The following is a 22,017-nucleotide window of genomic DNA, read 5'->3' as shown; positions in this document are numbered from 1 at the left end:
TTGGATATGGTATCAATTCAAAAACAGCGACTCTATTTGTCATCAAGTTCATGAACAGTAACTCCTTATTTGCATTGCTACTAAAATACTAACATGTGATATCTGCATGAAAAGTCATAAATTAAAATTTACAAAATTAATAAATCAATTCAATTCTATGCAGATCCAAAACAATAAAATTCTATGAATTAAACCTTAATTTTAAAATAATGTCAATATTCATAATTCTTCTGTACCTCCCCACCTCAACTTTAAACCTGCTCTTGCATCATTTATTATTCCTGATTCATATTTAAAAATCTTAATCTTTGTTTTATATCTCTTTTTGCCCATTATGAATGTCTGCAGCTGACATTTTCTAATATCAACCTATAGAAAAGTGTACTATGGGGACTGAAATGCATAACTAAAAGTATTAAATATAATCTGATTTATTCATTGTTGTCAAATTCTAGAAATACACTTTTTTTTATAATAACAGTATACAAATTCCTAATATTCTAAGCCTTTTGTCTCATGTTACATGTGTTGATATAGCACAATCATAGGTCCTAACTATTTCAGGCTTGGACTCTGATGTGACAACCCAATCCATATGTGATCTGATGGCACGGTCAATGGAACATCCTAAAATTTACTTTATACTGAATTCACACATATATGACAGAATCATTATATCAAATTGAATTTTTTATTCTCTTTGACACTTCAGAACCAAGGCTCATTTCAAATGTTGATCATGATAGATTTTAAATTTTTCATTGGACTTGCAAGGTTTCAAAGTGCAGGTAATTACACCAAATTTCAGGGGGAAAAATATCAAAAGTAACATTTTTACCACATTATCTCTCTTATATTAGCTAGCAACATTAGCCAGTTATTAAATTATTAAAATGGGATTAGTGTTTAAATTTCTTGGCAGAACAACAGAGGTTAAAGGCTCATTTCACTCAGATGTTATATTATTCATGCTGATGAATATTTTAAAATGAAAGTTTCTATTACATGTTCTGCACTTCCTAAAGATACAAACATTTTTTTCTATGTACATACTCAGTTTGCATCTTATTCATAAAACTGATGTGACAAACTTACTTTCTACTGTATTTGAATTACTCAACAGAAAAAGAATGAGATTTAAATATTCTGTGAGCCTCCTGCCAACTGTAAAAGTTTTAAAAAATCACAGAAACTGGTGGATAACTAACCATGAGGTAAACTGGGGCCATATATTCTTTGTCTTAGGATGAATAGTATTGGGGCTTGGGACTGAGTAGTCAAAAGGTGAAGTACAAAATAAAAATATAAATAATTCACACAATTTTTCTTTAAGTTTAATGACATATTGTTATAAGCATAACTGATGCATCTGACAAATCAACTAACATTAAATGACTAATAATATCATATCAGTACAGTACTACCCACTTATTTTGACATCACTTATATCAACAAGCCATCTATGTCTACAAAAATGCAAAGTCCCAGTCCCGTGGTGTATTGTGACTACCAAATAAGTTATGCTTATGTTGACGTTGAGATAAAAAATAACTCTACATGTCAAAAGAAGCCATCTGTCCAAGCTTGAATAAGTTCTTTGTTTTCTTATTGTACATCTTGTCAAGCCAGCAGTTATTTGATGTTGCCCCAGGCTTTAATTCTTCCATCGCAGAGGGTATATGTTTGGTCTTCTGACTTCAATACGTAGCATGTGCACCCATCATGAAAACATAATTTAGATAGCTTCAATCTTTTATAAAACATTGCACCCTCCATCAAAACAAGCCAGCTAAAATCTTTTATAAAACATTGCACCCTTCCTCAAAACAAGTCTGTTACAATCTTTTATAAAAATGAAGCACACTTCATGAAAACAAGCCAGCTAAAATCTTGTATAAAAACAATGCAACCTTCATTAAATGAAGTTGGTACCAAATTTGTATAAAGACAGTGCAATCTGATTGACTGTTGCATTTTTGAAGGTTAGTGGAGATCATGGGAACAAATTAATTGTGTTGTGCAAGTTTTGTTTTCTGCTGGAAAAAAAAGTAACTTTATGCTTACGATGGCTAACAGTGGCAGCTTAAAACGCAAATTAAATTTAAACCTTTTGAAATTAAATATCTGGCTGTGTAGGAAATTGAATGTGGGGCATCTTGTAAAGATGTGTGTAAAAAAAAATTCCAGTGAAACACAACACTCTTTTATACATTTAATTTAATGTATTGAATATGCTATAGATAATCTTACTTACATGCATTACCTTATTCCGGAATTGTGAGTGTTTTATAAAAGTACAAGTTTTTGCTAGGTTAATTCAAAACTTTGTGACATTTTTTTTATTATTTACTTTTGAGTAACCTCATTAAGTTTACCTTTGTTGTCTCAGGCAGCTCAATATCTACGGCCAATTTGTGTACATGCAGCTACGTGCTGCTGGCATGTTGGTTGACAGTGGATGGTGCACAAATGTAACACAAATTAAGTTGTCAATATACAGGTGTTTTTCAAACTGGTTTTGTTTTTTACCTTCAATTAATTAAATTTTAAATTTTTTGTTTTCAGAAGGTGTAGATCTTACACACTGAACAAAAGTTACCCCTTACTTGACTACTTTCATGTACATGTATATGCTAAATGTATATTTTTTCATCCCCCACCACTATAACAATTATCTTGACAGCCGCTTATGCCAACATTATTACCCCAGACCTAAGGATGTCAAGATAAACAGGTAGCACTATATTTCTGATTTGACCTCCATGGGATAATGGCATATTTCATTCACTTATAATCTCCCTCCCTGTACCCCTTCTGTCAAGTTTGCTTTTCGACTTTATGATCTGTTTTGTTTTCTTTTCAAGCTGTCATGGTTTAAAACTGTTCCAACAATTTCAGCATCCAGTAAAAATGATGCAAATAAAGCCAGCTGGAGGAAATTCAAAATAAAGAAGGCAAATCAAGGCTAGACTAAAAGGTTAAACTTGTAAATGCAGTCTATAATTGTATAACCAGAAGCTATGGGAGCAAGAGGGGATGATTTTAAAAGAAATATCTGACCTGGTTTTGAGCAGTAACTGCAAGAGAAATGATCTGAAGACAGGGTTTGGATCAACACAGTCCTCAAAAATAGACAGTTCTTTAGTCAAGAGACAAATTTCTTTTTTCCCTGCTCTCTCAGGTGATGTCGTCATGGTGATGTATCCTAGCAACTTATCCACCACTTGAACTGATGGTGCAGTGTTGTATGCAAAACATAGCTGTGACACGACATCCATAAAAAAGCTGTTACATCTGCTCAAGTAATCCTTGAATTTCTGTACTTCCTTCCTAAAAACAGAAAAGAAAACAAGTGAGTCAGGTATTTACACTTATCTAGCTTTACATCTGAGGATTGTTTTCAAACATGGAAAATGGAAGTCCTGTAAATGTAGCAGTTCAAAAGTCTCTCCATTATTAACAGTCAATTACACAGACTTAATTTTTTGGTACTACAATATGCATGGAAAGATTTATGAAGGTTTTGATTAACTCTTTACATTCTGCTAATGCATATAAGTGATGCTAAAAATAACCTTGCAAAACCACAGACACAAATACAAGCTGCTAATAATACTCTCTCTGTCCCCCCTGGTTCATACATCCGTTTCTGGCCAAAGGGTTGGAAAACCCCAGAGATGTATATAAATGTTTCATATTAAAGCTTTACACTGGATGAAATTGAAAACAACCGGTCTTTTTAACAATATTTAGCCAATGATAATAGTCCTTACATTAAATTATGAAAATGTTTGATTAGTAGTTTTACAGCATATAAGCAGGAATTTCTTTTGAAAACAAGATCAATTGTCAAAGTGAAACAAAATAGCAACATTCATGTATTCCGATGACAATTCCAATGAATGTTTTGAAGGATTTGAAATTGATGACATTGCAAATGACATTGCCTTTAATGATCCGATTCCGATATCAGTACAAGTCCTGTTTCGACACCTGACATTTCCGATCTGAGGATGAAATGCACGACAACCTTTTCTAGCTGGGACAGGTGGGACTGTTACATGTGGGCAACTTTACAGTAGATTCAGGGCCAACATTTAATTTAGATGAAAATGCAAGGGAGATGGATTTCTTTTCAGTTTTTTTTCCCGAAGAAATATTCCAGTTGTGCAAAATAGTGGTGAGAAAAGTAGTCTAATATACATTATAAACACAACAGATATCTTGAGGTATATTTTTTATTATGAATATGTGAATATTAACATTGATTCCTGAGGATTATATGTACTTGCTGGTGGAAATGAATGGCACAAAACTTTGATAAGTGTTTAAAATATTAGTTTTCATCAAAATACATACTTTGCATAGGACAAGATTGATATAGAAAATGTAGACAGCATGTACACTAACTAAAGAAGCTCTCACTCAAGCAGCCATTATGATGCTCTGGGGTTCAGCCTACAAACAGCTGCTAGAAAGCAGGCAGCTTATCAGCCATAGTAGGCAGGGCAGCAAGTACTTGCAGAAGGTAAAGAGTTATAGCTCTATAGCTAAAGCGAGGTTATTTAACTTGATTATTTGGGAATGCAAGAAATGTAGAAACAATTTCAGTGAATATCCCTACTTACTGTGGTACGGTCACTGAAAGCACACAATAATAATAAAATCAAACTGTGATCTTGGTGATACAGCTGTAGAGTTCTTGGGAAGACAATTAGAAAGTAACGAAGTTTTATGGTAACATCTGAAAGGGCATTAGAATTAAAGTGCATAAAGGGGGTAAACACTGATGAGATCTTGAATACAAAAGCTTTTATTATCTAAAGCAAATAAAATATTTAGCAGTAATCTTGACCTTGAGGATAAAATCCCAAATGTCAAATTCAACACATTCTAATGACACTATAAATATATAAAGTTTCACCACTATTTTGCACACCAATGTGTCCACTATTTTATTGCAGATTTGGTAATTTTTTATGATACTGCCTGAAGCACATAAAAAGAAATCTATCTCCCTTGCATTTTCTTCTAAAATAAATGCTGGCCCTGAAACTGCTGTAATGTCATCCACATTTACCGGTCTCAGGTGTTCCAACCAGATTTGATTGTCTCGCAGTTCATCCTCGGATTCAGATAAATCTGAAATGTCAGGTGTCAAAACAGAACTTATACTAATGTCCAATCGTTCCTTTTGAATCTGGTTAAAATCAATATCATCACTTTAAAATATTTCAAAACTTCCATCAGAATTGTCGTCGGAATACATGAATGTTGACATTTTGTTTTACGGTCATCATTGGCCTCATTTTCAATAGAATTTCCTGCTTATATGCTGTAAAACTACTAATATAATACGTTCATCATTTTATGTAAGGACTATTTTCATTGGCTAAATATTATAAAAGAGAACGGATGTTTGTAATTTCATCCAATACAAAGCTTTAATATGAAACATGTATATGCATATCTGGGGTTTCCCAACCCTTGGCCTGAAACGCATGTATGAGCCAGCCGGGACAGAGTATTATTAGCAGCTTGTATATGCGTCTCTGGGGTTAAAAGGCTATTTTTATGGTCACATATATGCGTTAACAGAAGGTAAAGAGTTAAACTGCACGTATTACCAATATAACAGTAAATTTATTGAAATTATCAAAATGTAAATTCCTTGCTCAAACTTCCTACTCCTAACTCTTGTGGTATACAGGAGACCACTTTGGTTCAGAGAAGGGTAAAGAATAAATAAGTTCCAGGGAACAAGAGTTCCTCAGAGGGATTAACATTGTGTTGGCACAGTGAGTGAAAAGAATTTCTAAGAGTCCACTAAAGATGTTATTTCTTTCCCTTTATTCTTTTTATCTGCTGAGAACTGGAAGAATCTTAGATATTCTTAAGAAACTAAAACATTGCCATGCTTGGCAACAGCACAAATATATATATATATATATATATATATATATATATATATATATATATATATATATATATATATATAATTTTTGTAATTTTTATTCAGGACTGTAAATTGTAGTGATTATCTATAGCCAAATTTCATGTACATGCATTGATTCTATTTTAAGATATTCATAGAGTAAGACTGCATATGATCTATAAACAAATGCTTACGTATGGGTTTACGGTTATTAATAATAATATTAGCAGTAAACATGGTGACAAATTTGGGGTTGTTTCCATCAGACAGGTTGGTTAGGTTGATTTCTTAGGAGAATTAAGTTATTTCCCATTGGATGGGTTAGATCATGTGGGTTCTTTTATGATGCTGGATATTTGCAATTTTTCATGAACAAAATAGATGCAAAAATGCATGTTTTACCTCTTACAACTGTATATCAACAGCTCAGGCTGGACGATTTTCTTATTCTTAATTCCTGTATGTTTGTTGTAACATCAGGTCTGCAGACATACTTTATGTTGTATTGAAATATTATTTGAGAGGAAAGACAATCTGTTAGGATTGTTCAGTGGAAATAGAAAGTGCTCATTAAACTAAAATATTATTTTGGGACTATTGTGAATTATTCAAAAGAGTTCTGGACAGTGCCATTTTGATATGTCATGACTTGGCAGATCTGTACATGTAACAACTCATTTGGAACATTTGATTCTTTCAACCTTGAATATAATTTTATTAGAATTGTTTTATTCACAATACTGTTATTCCTCTTAAAATTTTCTTTTTTAATTTTTATAATTAAATTATTTGTCAAGTTTCAAAAAACTTGTTTCTATGGCTTCTTTCTGTTCACTTTATGACCATTGAGCTGTAAAAATAATACAATTATCATGGCTTTTGATCTGATATCATGACTAAACAATGTATGAACTTGTCCAAGATATACCCTCTTGCTAAGTTTACATAATTTTTATACTTATATGAAATGGGGTAAAAATGGAATTGATCCATATAATTTCAACGAAAGTGAGAAAAAATATCAACGAGAAAGAAAGAGTCCAACAACCATGAACTGCACAATCACAGAAAGAAAAATGCATTATTGCTGTCTTTGCATTTTACTGTATCTTTGTATCTTGTTTGCAATTTTTAAATGCAAACTATAACATATGTTGGCACACTCATTAACACATTGGATAAAATCTTACATAGCTTTAGTGGATTGAACATTGTGGAAACTGAATCAATGATCATATCAAAATAATCTCAAACGGAACTTCACTCACAACTTTTAATGAATAACATGATTATTAGTAATGTCACTTCTCATTAACACTTTGGCCAACCATGACTGGACTGAAAAACTGACCGTTTTTGGCTTTCCTGGCCAAAAATAGGTCTAACTATACCTCTTCTTTTCTGGTGCATCTGGATCAAAGTCTTCAGGAATATTGTTGAAACACTCTGGGCAGACATCTGCTTCTAACTCAGCAAAACATTTTCTACAGATGACACACTCACATGGCATTATGACTGGAGCAACTTCGAAATTCGCTTTGCAGTGAGAGCAAATCTGCATTTGTCTGAAAAAGATCACCACATTTTGTTTGTTCAAGTTGAAATGGATTGTCTAACAAATGTTACCAATTGTGCTGGTGTTTAATGGTGTTTTACAGTGCTAATTACATTTTTTAATATTACCAGTAACTTATTTGGTAAGAGATTGATCAAATCATTGTGAGAAACATGAAAATCTTCTGCATTGTTTGAATATGGGTCTCTCCATAGTATCAAATATAGAACAAGTCTGAGCCTGGGACTAGTAAAACACCCGGTATATGCTGCACTTGTCTGAACTAAGGAGGCTTAATATGTACAAACACAACTTAAGTAAACTATCTTAAATCTTGTATCATGTTGCTTTTACATATTTTGCTATATACTGATGAAATTCCTTTAAAAAATAAGGCATACATTTTTTCACATAATGTCTTGTGTAGATCTTGCTCACTATCAAACTCATTCAAGACACTGAAAATGTAAGCCCAAAATCATAGTTTGATCAAAATCAAATCAAATGATGGGTTCCATAGTGGCATCAAGTTCAGCCATTCAGTTATAAGATCACTTCATTAGTATGCAAAGATCTCATTCATCACCAAACCCATCAAAGAGTTTGATGATGCAAGTAAATGTTCCAAATCTCATCAAAATCGATCTTATTAACCCTTGTAGTGCGGAAGTCTTATATTTATGGATGACGTTACCTGGCTTTGTATGTGGGAACCATATATTTATAGTCAAACATCACCTAGATCTGTGTGTGGATACCATTATTTTTTTGGCACAGGACAATGAAATCTACGGATGTCCAATCTAGGCCAATCATTAATCATGTGCTAATAATAGCTGAGTGATAGCACATGCAATTGTCCAATAGATCTAGGTTCTGCATCACTGTAACAGAACATCAGTAAAACAAATATTACAACATACTTATTTTCCATTAAAGTCTGTTGTCAACAGTGGATATTGACATAAACAATATGGTGGCTGTTAAGTAGTTGCAGTTTTGTAGCTGTCTCATTGCCAGTTGCCACTGATTACCATATATATGCATGGGATTGTCCAAAGTAGAATAAAGTTCATTAGGGTTTTGTGTGTATAAAGGTATAAATGGCAATATGCAGTTTTCCAAATTTGAGAATGAATTTTCTGCACATGTTGATAATGAAAGTACACTGACACTATCACGTGTTGATATACAAGTGCTATGACATGGCTATCCCATTGAGTAGCAACTTCAAATTCTACTCAATTGAGCTTAAACTAGTTTATCAACGAGTCTGTCATGTACAGAGCCTTTTCTTTTACTGTTTTACTGGGTGATATAATGTATTATCACGAGTGAGAACTGTACAAGCTGGAAAGGGACCAACCGTGTATCAGAGCTGTGTCAAATTTTGACTCCTAGGTATACCTGTCCTTGCCTATCTGATTTTTTAAATTATTATTTTATTTCTTGTTTGGTTTTTATAAAAAGAAAAAGCACAATACTCTTCTTGTGTTATAAAGTTCATTTTGCTCTCTCTCTCTCTGTCTCTCTCTCTCAACAATCAAGTTGAAAAGGAAATGGACAGCAATGTGAAATGTATTTGACTTGGGAGTCTAATAATCAAGACCTTTGTATATTAGAGCTGAACTTTGACCTGTTGGAAATCTTTTTCTTTTTTTTTGGTTTTGTTTTGTTTTCTCATCAGTTTCATTTTGTTTCCTTTTTACAGAGCTATTTTCAGAGGTAGGCCAATGAACATATAAAGCTTGTTCTTTTTTTATTTTTTTCAAACGTTTGACAGTGTAGAAGTTATAGTATGTTAAGATTGTTGCTGACAAATCTTATTTTATTTCAAATATTTTTGGCAGGTTGCAGTTAATAATTATCATTGAAAACCTCACAACTATTGCTCTGTAATTTATAACCAATGAGAAATAATTTTGTTAATTTTCGGTAATAATGACTTTCAGGCCTCTCAAATAAACAGCTCCACTCAAAAGAATACCTGACAACCAATGTCACTATCATACATGTGTACTGGACACAAGAGCTCCCATCTAGTGTTGCAAACTCTTATCTCAGTGTTCATACTGTCGTTTATTTCTGCCTCACTTGGTGGTAAACATCAAAGAGCTCACCTGGCTTGGTAACACAGTGGCATTTCTCAGTTGATGTTACCATATGTAACCCAAAAATTGTACACTACTGTGTCTAGAGAAGACCCAAACCAATGACTGTAATAATATAGTATTGTTCTACCTGATGATATTACATGTATTTGGTAGGTCATTAACAGTTGTGCTCAAACTGGCTGAACATTATGTTATGTATATTTGATTTAATTTAACTGTTTGTAAGTTTTAAAATCTTTTTATTTTTAATTTCATTACATGTCAAAGTAATGTAATTTTGTTTACTAGGAATTTGATATTTTCCAGAAAAATTGGAGACAAGAGTCTCTCAGTGGGACTGCTGCTCAATTGTCTGAAAAGAAATTCCAGGAATCCAAAATAAGACCAGTTCTTCTCTTTAACTGCAGAATGCTGAAATCATCTCTGATATCCTGGAGACTAAGATTTTCAAATCTGTCAATCTGACAGCCATACTGGCTGTCAGATTGACACCATTTTCATTTAAAACAAAATAAGACACAATTAGAATATATTTTGGTTAAATTTCCATGCTGATGTGACCATTTATTCTGCAAAAGTGGTGACAAGATTTTCCAGATGTTCATTGTGGCAGTCATATTGCATGTTGGATTGGGACAGATTTCATTTCGGACCAAGTAGACATTATAAGAAATGTTTTAGTGAAAACCTCATGTTGATATGAATTCTATTTAGCAAGAACATGTGGTCTATGACCAGGAGAGTTAAATGGAACACCATCCAAAACAGATATATTAGCAAGGTAAATTAACAATCCTGAATATCAGATTAGGAGATTAATGTGAGAACTTTTAGTTATTATAAAAAAAACACTGTCCAAACTGTTTTGAAAATCTGGTTTAAAGCTGACTGTTGAAGACATAATTCTAATTTGGTATGGAATTGTAATCCATATATCAACACCAGCACAAAGATTTCTTAAGGTGATAAAAGTTTGGCCAGGGCAGCTTAATGTTGCTCTGTTTAGCATGATCATAAATAATGTAGTGACAGCTTACAAAATGGGTTCTAACAAGTATTTAATGTCTTTTGGGGATGTTATTAAAAGTTTTGTAACTAAGACAAAAGTTATGGTATTTTATTAAATATTCAAGGGTAATCTCTTTAGTTCTTTGAAATGTCATTTCTAGGCATGGTGGTACAATAAACTATATCTCAACATTGTTAATGCCTTGAGATAATATTTATAAATTATAAATTATGTATTACACAAAAAAGATGATGAAAATCATTGAAGCAAGAAACAAGAGTCATGCAAATGACACATGATGTACAAACACAATTTCATGACTCTAATATGATTAGTACTTGAGCTATAAACATAATTTAACCAAAGTTCATGAAACACACAATGTATTTGTGTTTCTTTAATTAAATACTCTGTGCATGTTACAATTTTCTTAACATTCTATCTATTACCATCAATTTTCCAGAGGTGTTTCTACAAAATAAAATGTTACTCATTGAATATTCTGTTGATATTTTTCAAAGGTAAATAAGTTCAAAGAAATCTCAATCAATTTTATCTGTATAAAATCAAATAAACCTGATACATTGTGTAGTGTGTAGTAAACCCAATTCCTGAATCATATTAGATGTGAAAATAATCCACACTTCATGAAAAAAAAATCATTAAAAACTCCCCTGAATGATCTAAAGCAGAGATAGACTAATTATAACACTTGATATATTTATGTACTTTTTTATCTTTTTAATTTGGCTCACAACTCTCTTGTGAACAGATTGACTTCATCACACACAAAAATCAATGAAGCTCTAAATAAAATTTTTAAAGAACAGGGCATTTTACTCCCTGGTTTGGAATTTAATTACAGTTGTTGAAAGTCAATTGGTATTTTGTAGAAAGCCACAAACCCAAAATATGCAAACCTATACAGTATTCACCCTCTTGAACGTCCTTCTGACCAACAGCCACCTGCTTCTTATGGCCAGAATCCCTTGGCACCAATGAGTTTGTATTCAAAAGTACCCCTCAAGAATGGCCAACCTCTAATGTGACCAGTGGCCAGCATATTAGTACAAAAATGGAAAATGTTCCCCTCAAGAGTGGCCACTTTTTTTCCCAATGTATCCAGAACCAATAATTAATTCACATCGTGACATAAGGTAAGTAATCAGATTATCTCTGTCATCAATACATGTCTCCCAATGTCAAGTTTCCATTACTGAAAGAAGTGTTGACTAAAGTACATGTAATACTAAGATTAATATTATATCATTGTCTATAAAAGCCGACATTTCTAGGAAATGGGCCCAACAATGGTATGATAGAGTTTTGGGTTTCACACATCTGTTGAGTTCTTCCCTTTGATGATTACAACCGGACGTAATTGTCAAGATCATAACAGGGTCAGCATAGGCTAAAAATAGATTTTGTGCATTAACACACACAGAGAAATTAACCTTGAACAAATAAGGATACCAAAGACCGAAAAATCACATAACACATTTATCACTTCCTTCATAAAGAAGGCATTTTGTCCACTCGACAAAAGTTTTGTCTGCATAATTAAATTACATACAGTTAGCAACAGCCGAATAAATAATTACCAAACATTATCATGTCATCATGTAAATGGAGATGTATTATTTTAGAAGAAAGTTAGTTATTCTACTCTACGACATCGAGTGAGGTGGGGAGGTGGGGCTTGCCAAACAATTTTATGTAGAAAAGACTTGAATAAAACAATTTTATGTTGAAAAGACTCAAAAAAACAACATCGTAACCGATAAGGAGGTTTTTCAGCAGCAGTGGGAAAATGGTGCAAATGGAAAGAGAATTATGTTATGTACCAAGATTTAAATGATGTTTTTGAATGGTTTTGCAATGCACATGACAACAATACCCACTTGCATATTACTCTTATGCCAAGAATAAGAACTATTAATGTATATTCAGTTGAAATAAGTCTTTTATTATAGCAAGAAGATCATTTTAATAATTAATGTTACTTTTAAATGAAGATATTAAATGAAGATATTAAATGCTTTGAAATATGTAGCTTTCTTACTATGTACAATACATATACTTCTCACAAACAATTTAGTCCCCCTCTAGAAAGGCCACCCGTCTTATAAGGCCACTTTCCCAGTGCAGAAGGGGTAGCCATATAAGAGGGGGACCACTGTACTGCCATATTTAATCATGAAGAGGTTACTTCTGCATATATGAATGCATCAAATGGTTTATTGACTAAGACTAACTCAGGGCTTGTTTGATTATATGGCACTATTTCCGAGCACATGTTCTCACAGTAAGCACTTTCACAACTGTTTAAATCTGGGAGTGCCTACAATAATGAAAATGTAAGACAATAATAAAGTCTAGAAAATTGTCCATCTGCCACAGATGCCCCACCCAATATGATGCAATAAAATGGCAAAGTTACAAGTCAAATAGGAGGTCATAATTCTATAAAAGCTGTCCGGAAAACATCAGAAATCAAATAGTTACTGAACCTAGGTGTTCTGAATATAAAACTTATATTAAATTTGGTTTCAATCCATTAAGTCACTCAAATGTTACTGAGTAAAAATTTGAGGCAAGGGAAAAGTTCTATGTCAATCTGGTGCCCAGAACTCCTAAATTTTGCCCCAAGAGGGCAAGAATTAAACTTCATGTAAAGTTTCATACTATATTTATGAAGTCCCTCAAATGTATTAAGTGGAAATAAAATCAAAAGACCAATTTCAAAGTGAAACAGAAGACTCCTTGAAACTTTTGCTAGGAAACAGTGAAAAGTGATCTTGATTGAGATCTGAATGTAAAGCCTTACACCAAATTTGCCTTAAATGCATTAAGTCCTAGAGCAGACACAATTGAGGGTAAAGTCCTAAGACAAATAGGGGCCACAAATCCAAATAATTTTGACAGAAAAAAGGTTAGAATCAACTTTGACCTATTCATGTTAGGTCTTGCTTAAAATTTTATTGTTATCCATTATGCTTGTCAAAAGGCAAAGAAATGAAATTTGCAATGGATGTTACATGACAGGGTAGACAGACACAGTCAGCATGGTATGGTAGAGACACAACAATTCAAGAAAGTTCAATGGGAAGAGAATCAACTTGATAGCAGGGCCTTAACAGTTCTTCATGAATAGCATTCTAGCTTTTGACCAATAAAATACACTGCCACCTTCTCAGTGTACTTAGAAAAAGGAAAAAAAAAAGATATGCCACAACAATATGTGAAATTTTAATGAGAAAACTTTACGGCATTCATTTTTTAAGGTGACAGGCAATGACTTCGAATAACAAACAGTTCTTTACCATATGAAATTTAACATTGGATGGAAATGGGAATTTCAATGGTTGCAATCAAGTTACATAATGCTCTTCCTGTAAAGCTGATTTTAAAGTCTGTTACAGTAGCAAGAATGACATCACGCATTATACAGAAACCCCATCTCATAAAATCATGTTAACCATAGCAACAAATATGTCATCACTAAATTCCATGTTCGTGGATTCTGCATCAAATATGAATAAAGTCACACATACTGAGACACTATTTGCCCAACACTATAGCAGATTATAATCTTCCATGTCTGTTATCAGATCATTTTTCAGATGTAGCCAAAATCATGTTCCTGGACTCAGAAATTGCACAAAAGTTCTCATGCAAATGGACAAAAACTACTTGCATAGTGACAATTCTATTGCTTATAAATAAGAAATCGCAATCTTAATTGTATAATAATAATAATAATAATAAAAGTATGAATAATATGAAAAATATGAATAATTTATTATACGAACTTAATGTCACTTGCAGAACATGACCAGTGATCATAATATTTATGCAAAATATGCATTCAACACTACTATTAATGACTGCTTCACAAAAAATAATCTAAACACCAATAACCTTGATTTAATCCTTTGTAAACATGAATGCAAACTAAATTTTAGTATATGTCACTGACATTGCAATCCATAATCCCTTGGATGTGTGTGTGTGTGTATGTGTGTGATTTGGATTCTTAAAGTAGTTTTAACAACTTTTAAATCATATCACTACAATGTCTGCAGTGTGGCAGTTTATAGTGATGTCATGCAGTGGGACATCATGCCGCAGACATGTAGCATGATGTCCCACCCAGTCACATTATCCTGACACCAGGCCAACCAGTTCTAACACTAACCTCTTAACGCTGAGCGCCAAGCGAGGCAGCTGTTAGTACCATTTTTGTAAGTCAATGGTATGACTCGGCCAGGGAATCTTTTACGGTGCCAAATTTAGAACCAAAATTTACAGAAACGTTTTTTTTTCTTCTAAGCCACAACCTCCTGTATCCGGATGCTCATACCACTAGGCCACCGGAGAAGTATCCCTGGGATAAATGAGGTCGATGTCTTAATACTAGCAAGGGATACTCATTTTCAGGACTGGATTGTGATTATTAAAGAGTGGAGACATTTATGATATTGATGTCAACAAAGGTGTCTGCAAATAAGTCTTCAATTACAGAGGCTGTTCTGGTAATAAGTACAAGTTTGTGGAGAATCTTACTGACCTTGAAACAACATTAGATGCAGATATTACCTATCTTGAGCAGTTATGGCAGGCAGTCTGCAATCTGAATCCACACATAGGCTGGAAATTAGCTAAACTTCTTGGTGGACTCAGTAGAGTTGTACTGACATTACTACATTCCAATGCAATGAAAGGTCATGTTCTATTCTGAGGAAAATTCAGGCTGTCTCAAGAGGACACCTTGATCCAGTAACAGACCATCATCTCCTATTAGTGTTAGAATCGGTGATGACCTCTTCCTCCAATATAATCCAGGCAATGATCTCGTAAGAAATGCTGAAAATGCTTGTGATATATATAAGGAAAGTATGAATGGAACCAAGTCACTCTGAAAGAACTGATTTGATAAGATGAATTTTTTATATTTTAATATTTAAAAAAATAAAATTGGATAAATAATTGTAATTTTTGTCCACTGGGATGCTAAAAAAACAGGTCAACGAAAATCCGCCCTCACTATGAAGTAAAAACCCCTGAATAAATTTTGGGAAATCTGATAGGTCTTGACTAGATCTGTCTTTCCTAACACATATCAGGTGAACCGCAACATCATGTCATGCTATTATCTAACTCTGCAAAGGAATACAGCTTTAAATCAGCTGCAATGTACAAAATGTTTTAAAGAATGGACATGCAGAAGGAATATTGTTGCCCATTTTGCTATAAATGGGATTGAAAGTTAGGTTAAGATATATAACTATTGATGCATGTAAAGATGTTGCACCTATAGGTAGAAGAAGTTATGTTTAACATGGTTTGATGCAGGATTACCTTGATGATACAATATGCACTTCAGGACTGCTTACCTTGAATCATGCTTACCTTTAAATTTTATGCGCAGCAGTAATTTTAGTAAGAGAATTATTTGTCAAGTTAAATGAAAGATATAGAGTAATCAGCTTTTAGCTGATGCATAATTACCCAAAAAGAGCCCTGTTAACAGCTTTAGTGCACATTTTAAGAAATTTCTCTGCAACTTCCAGGGAAAGCACTTGCTTGAAGTCTGGAGATTCCCCAAGCATCTGAAAGAACAATTCATATGGATAATTAGAAGTCACAAACCAGGGTCCAAAAACTCAGACTGTAGTAAAAGCAAGGGCGTGAGTTACCGAGGGAATTTTAAATTCACTACAAACTTTGGAATTTGCTTTTCCAAAAAGAACTATATTTGTGAAACAAAGCTTTTCATGCATCAAGTATATCTTTCACATAGTCCTCTTGCTAACGTTGATCACATTTGAGAATTAGATGCATAAAAGACTGATTAATGTTAGATACTTTAATTATGCTTATGACAAAAAATATTATTAAAGTATCAAATTAGTCAACTGAAATGAGTTGATCTGACACACTATTGGGACCATTTACTCTATACATGTATGGGTAAAATTTGTGTACCTTTTAATTTGTTTTATTTATTCTATCCTTTTTTTTAATTGATACAAAAGACAGAATTAACAAGATAATACAAAAAGCAGGTCTGCTTTTAATTGATTGCAACAATACAACAAACAAACACTTCCGTAAATCAGAGACCACAACACAGCTGCACTTAATTAGGATCTCAGAAACACTAGCAGACATAAATGTGATGTTAGATGGACACTTTTTACATTTGTATATAAGATGACAGTATTTCTGATGATTACGGTGAATTGTTGTTGTTGTTGTTGTAGGGTTTAACACCATTTTTCAGCAAGGTTATACATGGCAGCCAGTATTAATGGTGGAGGAAGAACCCAGAAAAACCCCCGAAAAGAACTACTGACCCACAAGAAGCTACTGGCAAGCTTTCTCACATACCCACATTAGCCGAATCCGAGACTCGAACCCACACAGACAGAGGTGAGATGGCAGTGATCCGTAATGGAGAGCGATTTAGACCACTCGGCCACTCGGGGTCCCTGATTACAGTGAAACTGAATTAAAAGATAACTAAAACATAAATTTCACTCTTGACCAATAGGCTAGCCTAACAAAAAACTTCATTAAAAAAAGTGTTTTTGTGGGGTCAGGGTAGAGCCAATCATTCATACATTTTTTTATTTAAATTTAGACTTTTTTAAAATTTAGGGTCCATCAGTTATTTTAGGCTTTTTTAAAATAGGTTTTAAGGTCCACTTCTAACCCTGGTTGTTATTTTGAGTTTATTGACATTTGTCAGCAAAAGAAAGACTATATATGGCAGCCAGTATAATTGGTGGTGGAAGAACACAGGAAGCCATAGTAAGAACCACCAACCAATGGGAAGCTACTGCAGTCTTTCAGCAATTGTACTTACAGACAAGGTAGATTCAGAATAGATATTAGCTTACTAATTACTGTGTTGATATTTAAAACAGAATCTTTAATTCCATTTTTTAACAACATGTTGCATTGGTGTCAGATTTGGAACAGAACACTACTTACAACCCAGAGAGGCATGATTTGTTTGACTCCATATTTCTCTGCTTCCCTGTCTGAATATGTCACAACATGTTCAATGAAGAGCTTCACCACAGTTACTCTTGTCCACATTTGTCTGTAAGTGCATAGAACTCCATATATTAAATGCATTGTTGACGTATATTTTTATTACTCTTCTTACACAAGCTGACATTTCTCACCACAATTTTCTTTATGTTTCATCTATTATGCAAATGTCCAATTCCATAACTATTTGTCATTTTGTGACAAATTCTTTTCTATCTTTTCACTCTTTTGGAGTTAAAGAGCATCTCCTAATACTCTAACTGTAAACACAACTCTAATTTAGGAAGATGACAAACTATTAAAGAAAAACTGCTTGTTTCAAATGTGCATGATGCTTTTAACTACATTTTGCTTTCAGTGTAATTGACAAGTTTTACCTGTAATAAAAAAGCAATTATTATTTGGCATAAGGTCAAAACAGACTCATAATCAAGCTCAAAGAATTCTTCATAAACATTTCCACAAATTCAGATTTATCAAATTACAAATTCATGTTTCCCATATATATAATTTTCCACAGGTGAGAAGATATTTTCAGTGGAAATCTGCAGAAATCAGAAATTGTTTGCATACTTCCATATCAATGGTTTACATTGGTGAAAGAATTACTTTATTTATATATTTTCTGTAAAGCTAAAAGAATAATAATAATAATAATAATAATATTAATAATTACTTTATTTATTTGCTGTCTCTAAACTTATTGTAATTCTCAGAAATTCTTTTTCCATTTCACATGATGATGGCAATCATATCTCCTGCCATGGGTCATACTCAAACTGGCACGTAATATCCAATACATCTAATTGTGTCCCTTCCAGATTTTATTCACAAGAATATGAATACTCCTTTTTATTCTTCTGTGTTGATTATTAACACTTTTCAAGAGGCTTATTTTGCCTTTTATCTTAAGGACTCATGGTACTAATTCAATTCCCATAGTAAACCTATGCAAACACCACAATATTAAAAATTCAATAACTTAAAATTTCTGAGTGCTCATGATCAAACCTATGTTTATCAGTATAGATAAAACCTGGATGTCAGCTTCTGTGTGGAGAAAAGGATATGAGCTGCAGCATTTTCTGGACCTGCATGTGTTTGAAACATGTGCTTTCAATTCCATACCAAGTGCTAATTTTAGTAATGAGTGTTTCAAACTCAAGACTGCTAAAAGACTGAAATTTTGTCAATAAAACAATGTCTGTTTTTTCCACTTACAACAGGATAAGCTCTCAAAAGATTCTTTTTCCTAAAACATAACTTACATTATTAACCAATCCTGGCCAGCAAAACCCATATATACTCTATTTTATGTTCACCCATTTCCAGGCTGGTTCCCATTTTTCCATATAATTAGTACCATGTGTCCTTAAACATGCATCACTTGCTGGATACCAATTTTAAAAAATTCTATAATCAACAGTTCGATCATGCAGACGATTTGCATGAATAGGTGCAGTTTAAAGCATCTGAGGAGCTGCTGTAAAGTTAGTCTGGTTCCCTGACTAATTTTATTAATTCTAACATGAAACCCAGATCCAAATCAAACACAGATGAAAACATTGTCCTGATTTTTTGGCAATTATCATTTTTCTTAAGTTTTTGCTTTTATGCTGTAAGTCTGTATTTTACAGGTAATTTTTGTAAGACTTAAGCAAAATCGTAAGGGTTGGTAGGTCTGGACTACTAATGGCATTCATTGTGGTTATTAAGTTTCACATTTAACTGACTCAAAATAGTTTTCTGGACCTGATTTCTCTTGAACCAATTTTAATTTGCAAAGAATGAAGAATGTACTCTTTTATCACAATTAGAAGTGGCAGTGACAAATAACCATGCTCAACCTGTAAACAACTTCAAACTTCAGTTTTCCTGTGGCTGGGTTTTAAGGCTGCTGACTGCTTTCAAAAACATGTCCACGCTATGTTCATCATGAGGAGGAAGTTCCTGACTTGGACATCATATGTATTCCAGAGACTCATATTTCTTAGCCAGTAGCTTTTAAGCACTGGTAGAAAGAACATGTTTTGGCATTTTGACACGAAGAAAAAATATATGAAGAGTGCTTAAAAATTCAGCCAAAAACATCTAAGAAATGCAATAACAACTTAACACAAAAAACTAACTCAGTTGTTTCTGCCAAAATCATCTTTTGGTTGATCTCTCCATTTGTCTCACCTCATTCAAAGTTCACCAACCTGAATAACTTGAATGCCACCATGGACCAGTTTGGATCCCTTAATTACTTACTTATAAAATATTCAGCATTTGGCCATAAACTCCTAGATTACAACAAGGAAATCAATTAATAGCATGTTGTGTACTTAAGTTAACTTTCTAATCCAATTACACAGCCACACATCACTACACTGGCATAGCATTTCTAATCCCCAGTACTAGACTGGTTTTCACTGTTTCTGTATTGTGTAGATAGAACATGTACAAATTCTGTGTTTTTTCCTCATAAATTTGTCAAAACCTTGTATTTTTCAATTTTTAAGATTTAAAAATAAAATGGTATTTTTGTTCTACCATTTGTACAATCACATGTATGGCTCTTACTCAAAATCTTATTCAACCAAGGTCTTGATGATATAAGCCTGTTTGCCAAGTTATATCAAATAACATATAAACAAATTTACAGTCTCTAGAGTGGTAAAATGCTAAAATATTTGTCTACCATATTGTTAGTCACATCAAATGTCTGGACATCATTAACTTCTTTCATGTCCTTAAATTTGTTTCCATATGGCAGTATATCCTGATACAGACCAAGAATGATCATCACCAACATGACATTAAAAATGCTGCAATGCCTTCTCCTGTGTGGGCCTAAAGACTTTGTTCCATTTTAAATTCCATAATCTGCACTTTGTGTACTGGAATTTAAAAACATATGATTAAAGGTGTGTTTGTGGAGACACATTCTTTAGAAATAGACATGGCCGGTTATCTTCCGGTCTGTTTCAAGATACTTTATGCGTATCATTTTTTTCTGTCTTGTGTCATTTTGAAAGTGTCTTACTAAAACCTCATACATTTAGTAATCCACTTCAATCTCACATCTTTTTGGTTTTATTTTACTCTGCACACAGACATGATAACAGCTATAAACATGTCAGTTTTGTGCAGATCTGACATTCGTGTTTGTTGTAACTGTTCCAATGAAGACTCAGAACTAAAAACTAAAAGTAATTCTTTCATCTTTTTTTTAAGGAAGTGATTGTGCTATCATAGGAATTGTGCTGCATAGGAATTAGCATTGGTGCTGTAGAAAAACCCACAAGGGGTGAAATTTGGTTTCAAAAAGCACGTTAATACACAAATTTTTGCTTAAATGTTGAGTGAAATAGCTTGAAAGATGAATGTTTTGGATAAAAAAAGTGTGAGATAATGTGTTGTCGAAGGATGGTTAAAATACAAAAGTTTCACTACAAATTCTGTATTTCAAAAAGATGCAATTGATGCTGACTATATCAGATGGGTATAGATTGAAATGTTAATCTGAAAGCGTTTTGATACATACTGAGCATGAAGAACAGCACTGTCAATTCCAGTCATGCTGCTTGAGGAGCAGAGAGTAAGACCTTTTTCTATCACTGGTCGATAGATACTGATTTTTCGAAGCCACTCATGACAGTTGCTGGCATCATTCAAATAAGCCTTATCTGGTGGGTTCAACTGTTCAATTAGCAAACTCAATCCAAGGATGGCAAGTGTCTATTAAAAGAAAAAAAGAATAGGCAAGCCTGTCCTGTTGTCTGCAAAATAACTTAACAATAAGAATCAACTAGAAATGTATAACAATGCATCATCTTTCCACATTTCTGATTCTGATATCAATGCAAATAACCAGACATTAGAAAACTTTTATTTTTCTCTGTATAATGTTTGTGCTAATGAAAATTGTCATTATAGCAGACTACCTTGTCATTATTGTCAAGATTGTATAATGACGAGACAAAAAAAAAAAGTTAAATGATGGCTGGAGGTAGACTAGATAAATTGTCTGCATTATATCCTTGCTTGATAATAAAGAACATGATAATATTTCTGTTTACTGAATACATAAAATAATTTTGGTTGCAACTCTGGTGTTTCTTTAAATGTATTTTGTTTGCCAAAAAAAGTTAGACTATTCATGTATATGTACTGCCATTTGTGATAAATAACTTCAATGAACAAATGCAAATGACATATAATTATTTTAATTTCTGCTTATTCTGGGCAAGTTCAGGAACCATGGCACTTTACACTTGGCTTAATCTGTTTGACATCAAGCATTAACAAATTCAACTGACTAAAGCTCAACAGCTCTCAATCATTGCTAGAAGTGATC

General features: G+C 33.2%; 1 protein-coding gene across 1 annotated transcript in view; it reads right to left on the bottom strand.

The window, feature by feature from the left end:
- LOC149786029 (E3 ubiquitin-protein ligase rnf213-alpha-like) overlaps nucleotides 1-22,017 on the bottom strand; it is a 598,535-nt gene that overhangs the window by 121,883 nt on the left and 454,635 nt on the right. Inside the window, exons 65-69 of the mRNA XM_089976317.1 lie at nucleotides 21,205-21,398; nucleotides 17,613-17,724; nucleotides 16,125-16,225; nucleotides 7,327-7,500; nucleotides 3,061-3,330 (exon numbers count right to left, since the gene is read on the bottom strand). Of these exons, the coding sequence (XP_089832443.1) occupies nucleotides 3,061-3,330; nucleotides 7,327-7,500; nucleotides 16,125-16,225; nucleotides 17,613-17,724; nucleotides 21,205-21,398 (851 nt within the window). The remainder of the gene's footprint in view (nucleotides 1-3,060; nucleotides 3,331-7,326; nucleotides 7,501-16,124; nucleotides 16,226-17,612; nucleotides 17,725-21,204; nucleotides 21,399-22,017) is intronic.

Source organism: Sinohyriopsis cumingii, chromosome 12 (assembly GCF_028554795.1).
Source record: "Sinohyriopsis cumingii isolate HCF-2022 chromosome 12, ASM2855479v2, whole genome shotgun sequence".
In the NCBI taxonomy this organism is placed as follows: Eukaryota; Metazoa; Mollusca; class Bivalvia; order Unionida; family Unionidae; genus Sinohyriopsis; species Sinohyriopsis cumingii.
The sequence above is the reverse complement of the archived record's forward strand: the minus strand, read 5'-3'. Positions and strand labels throughout refer to the sequence as shown.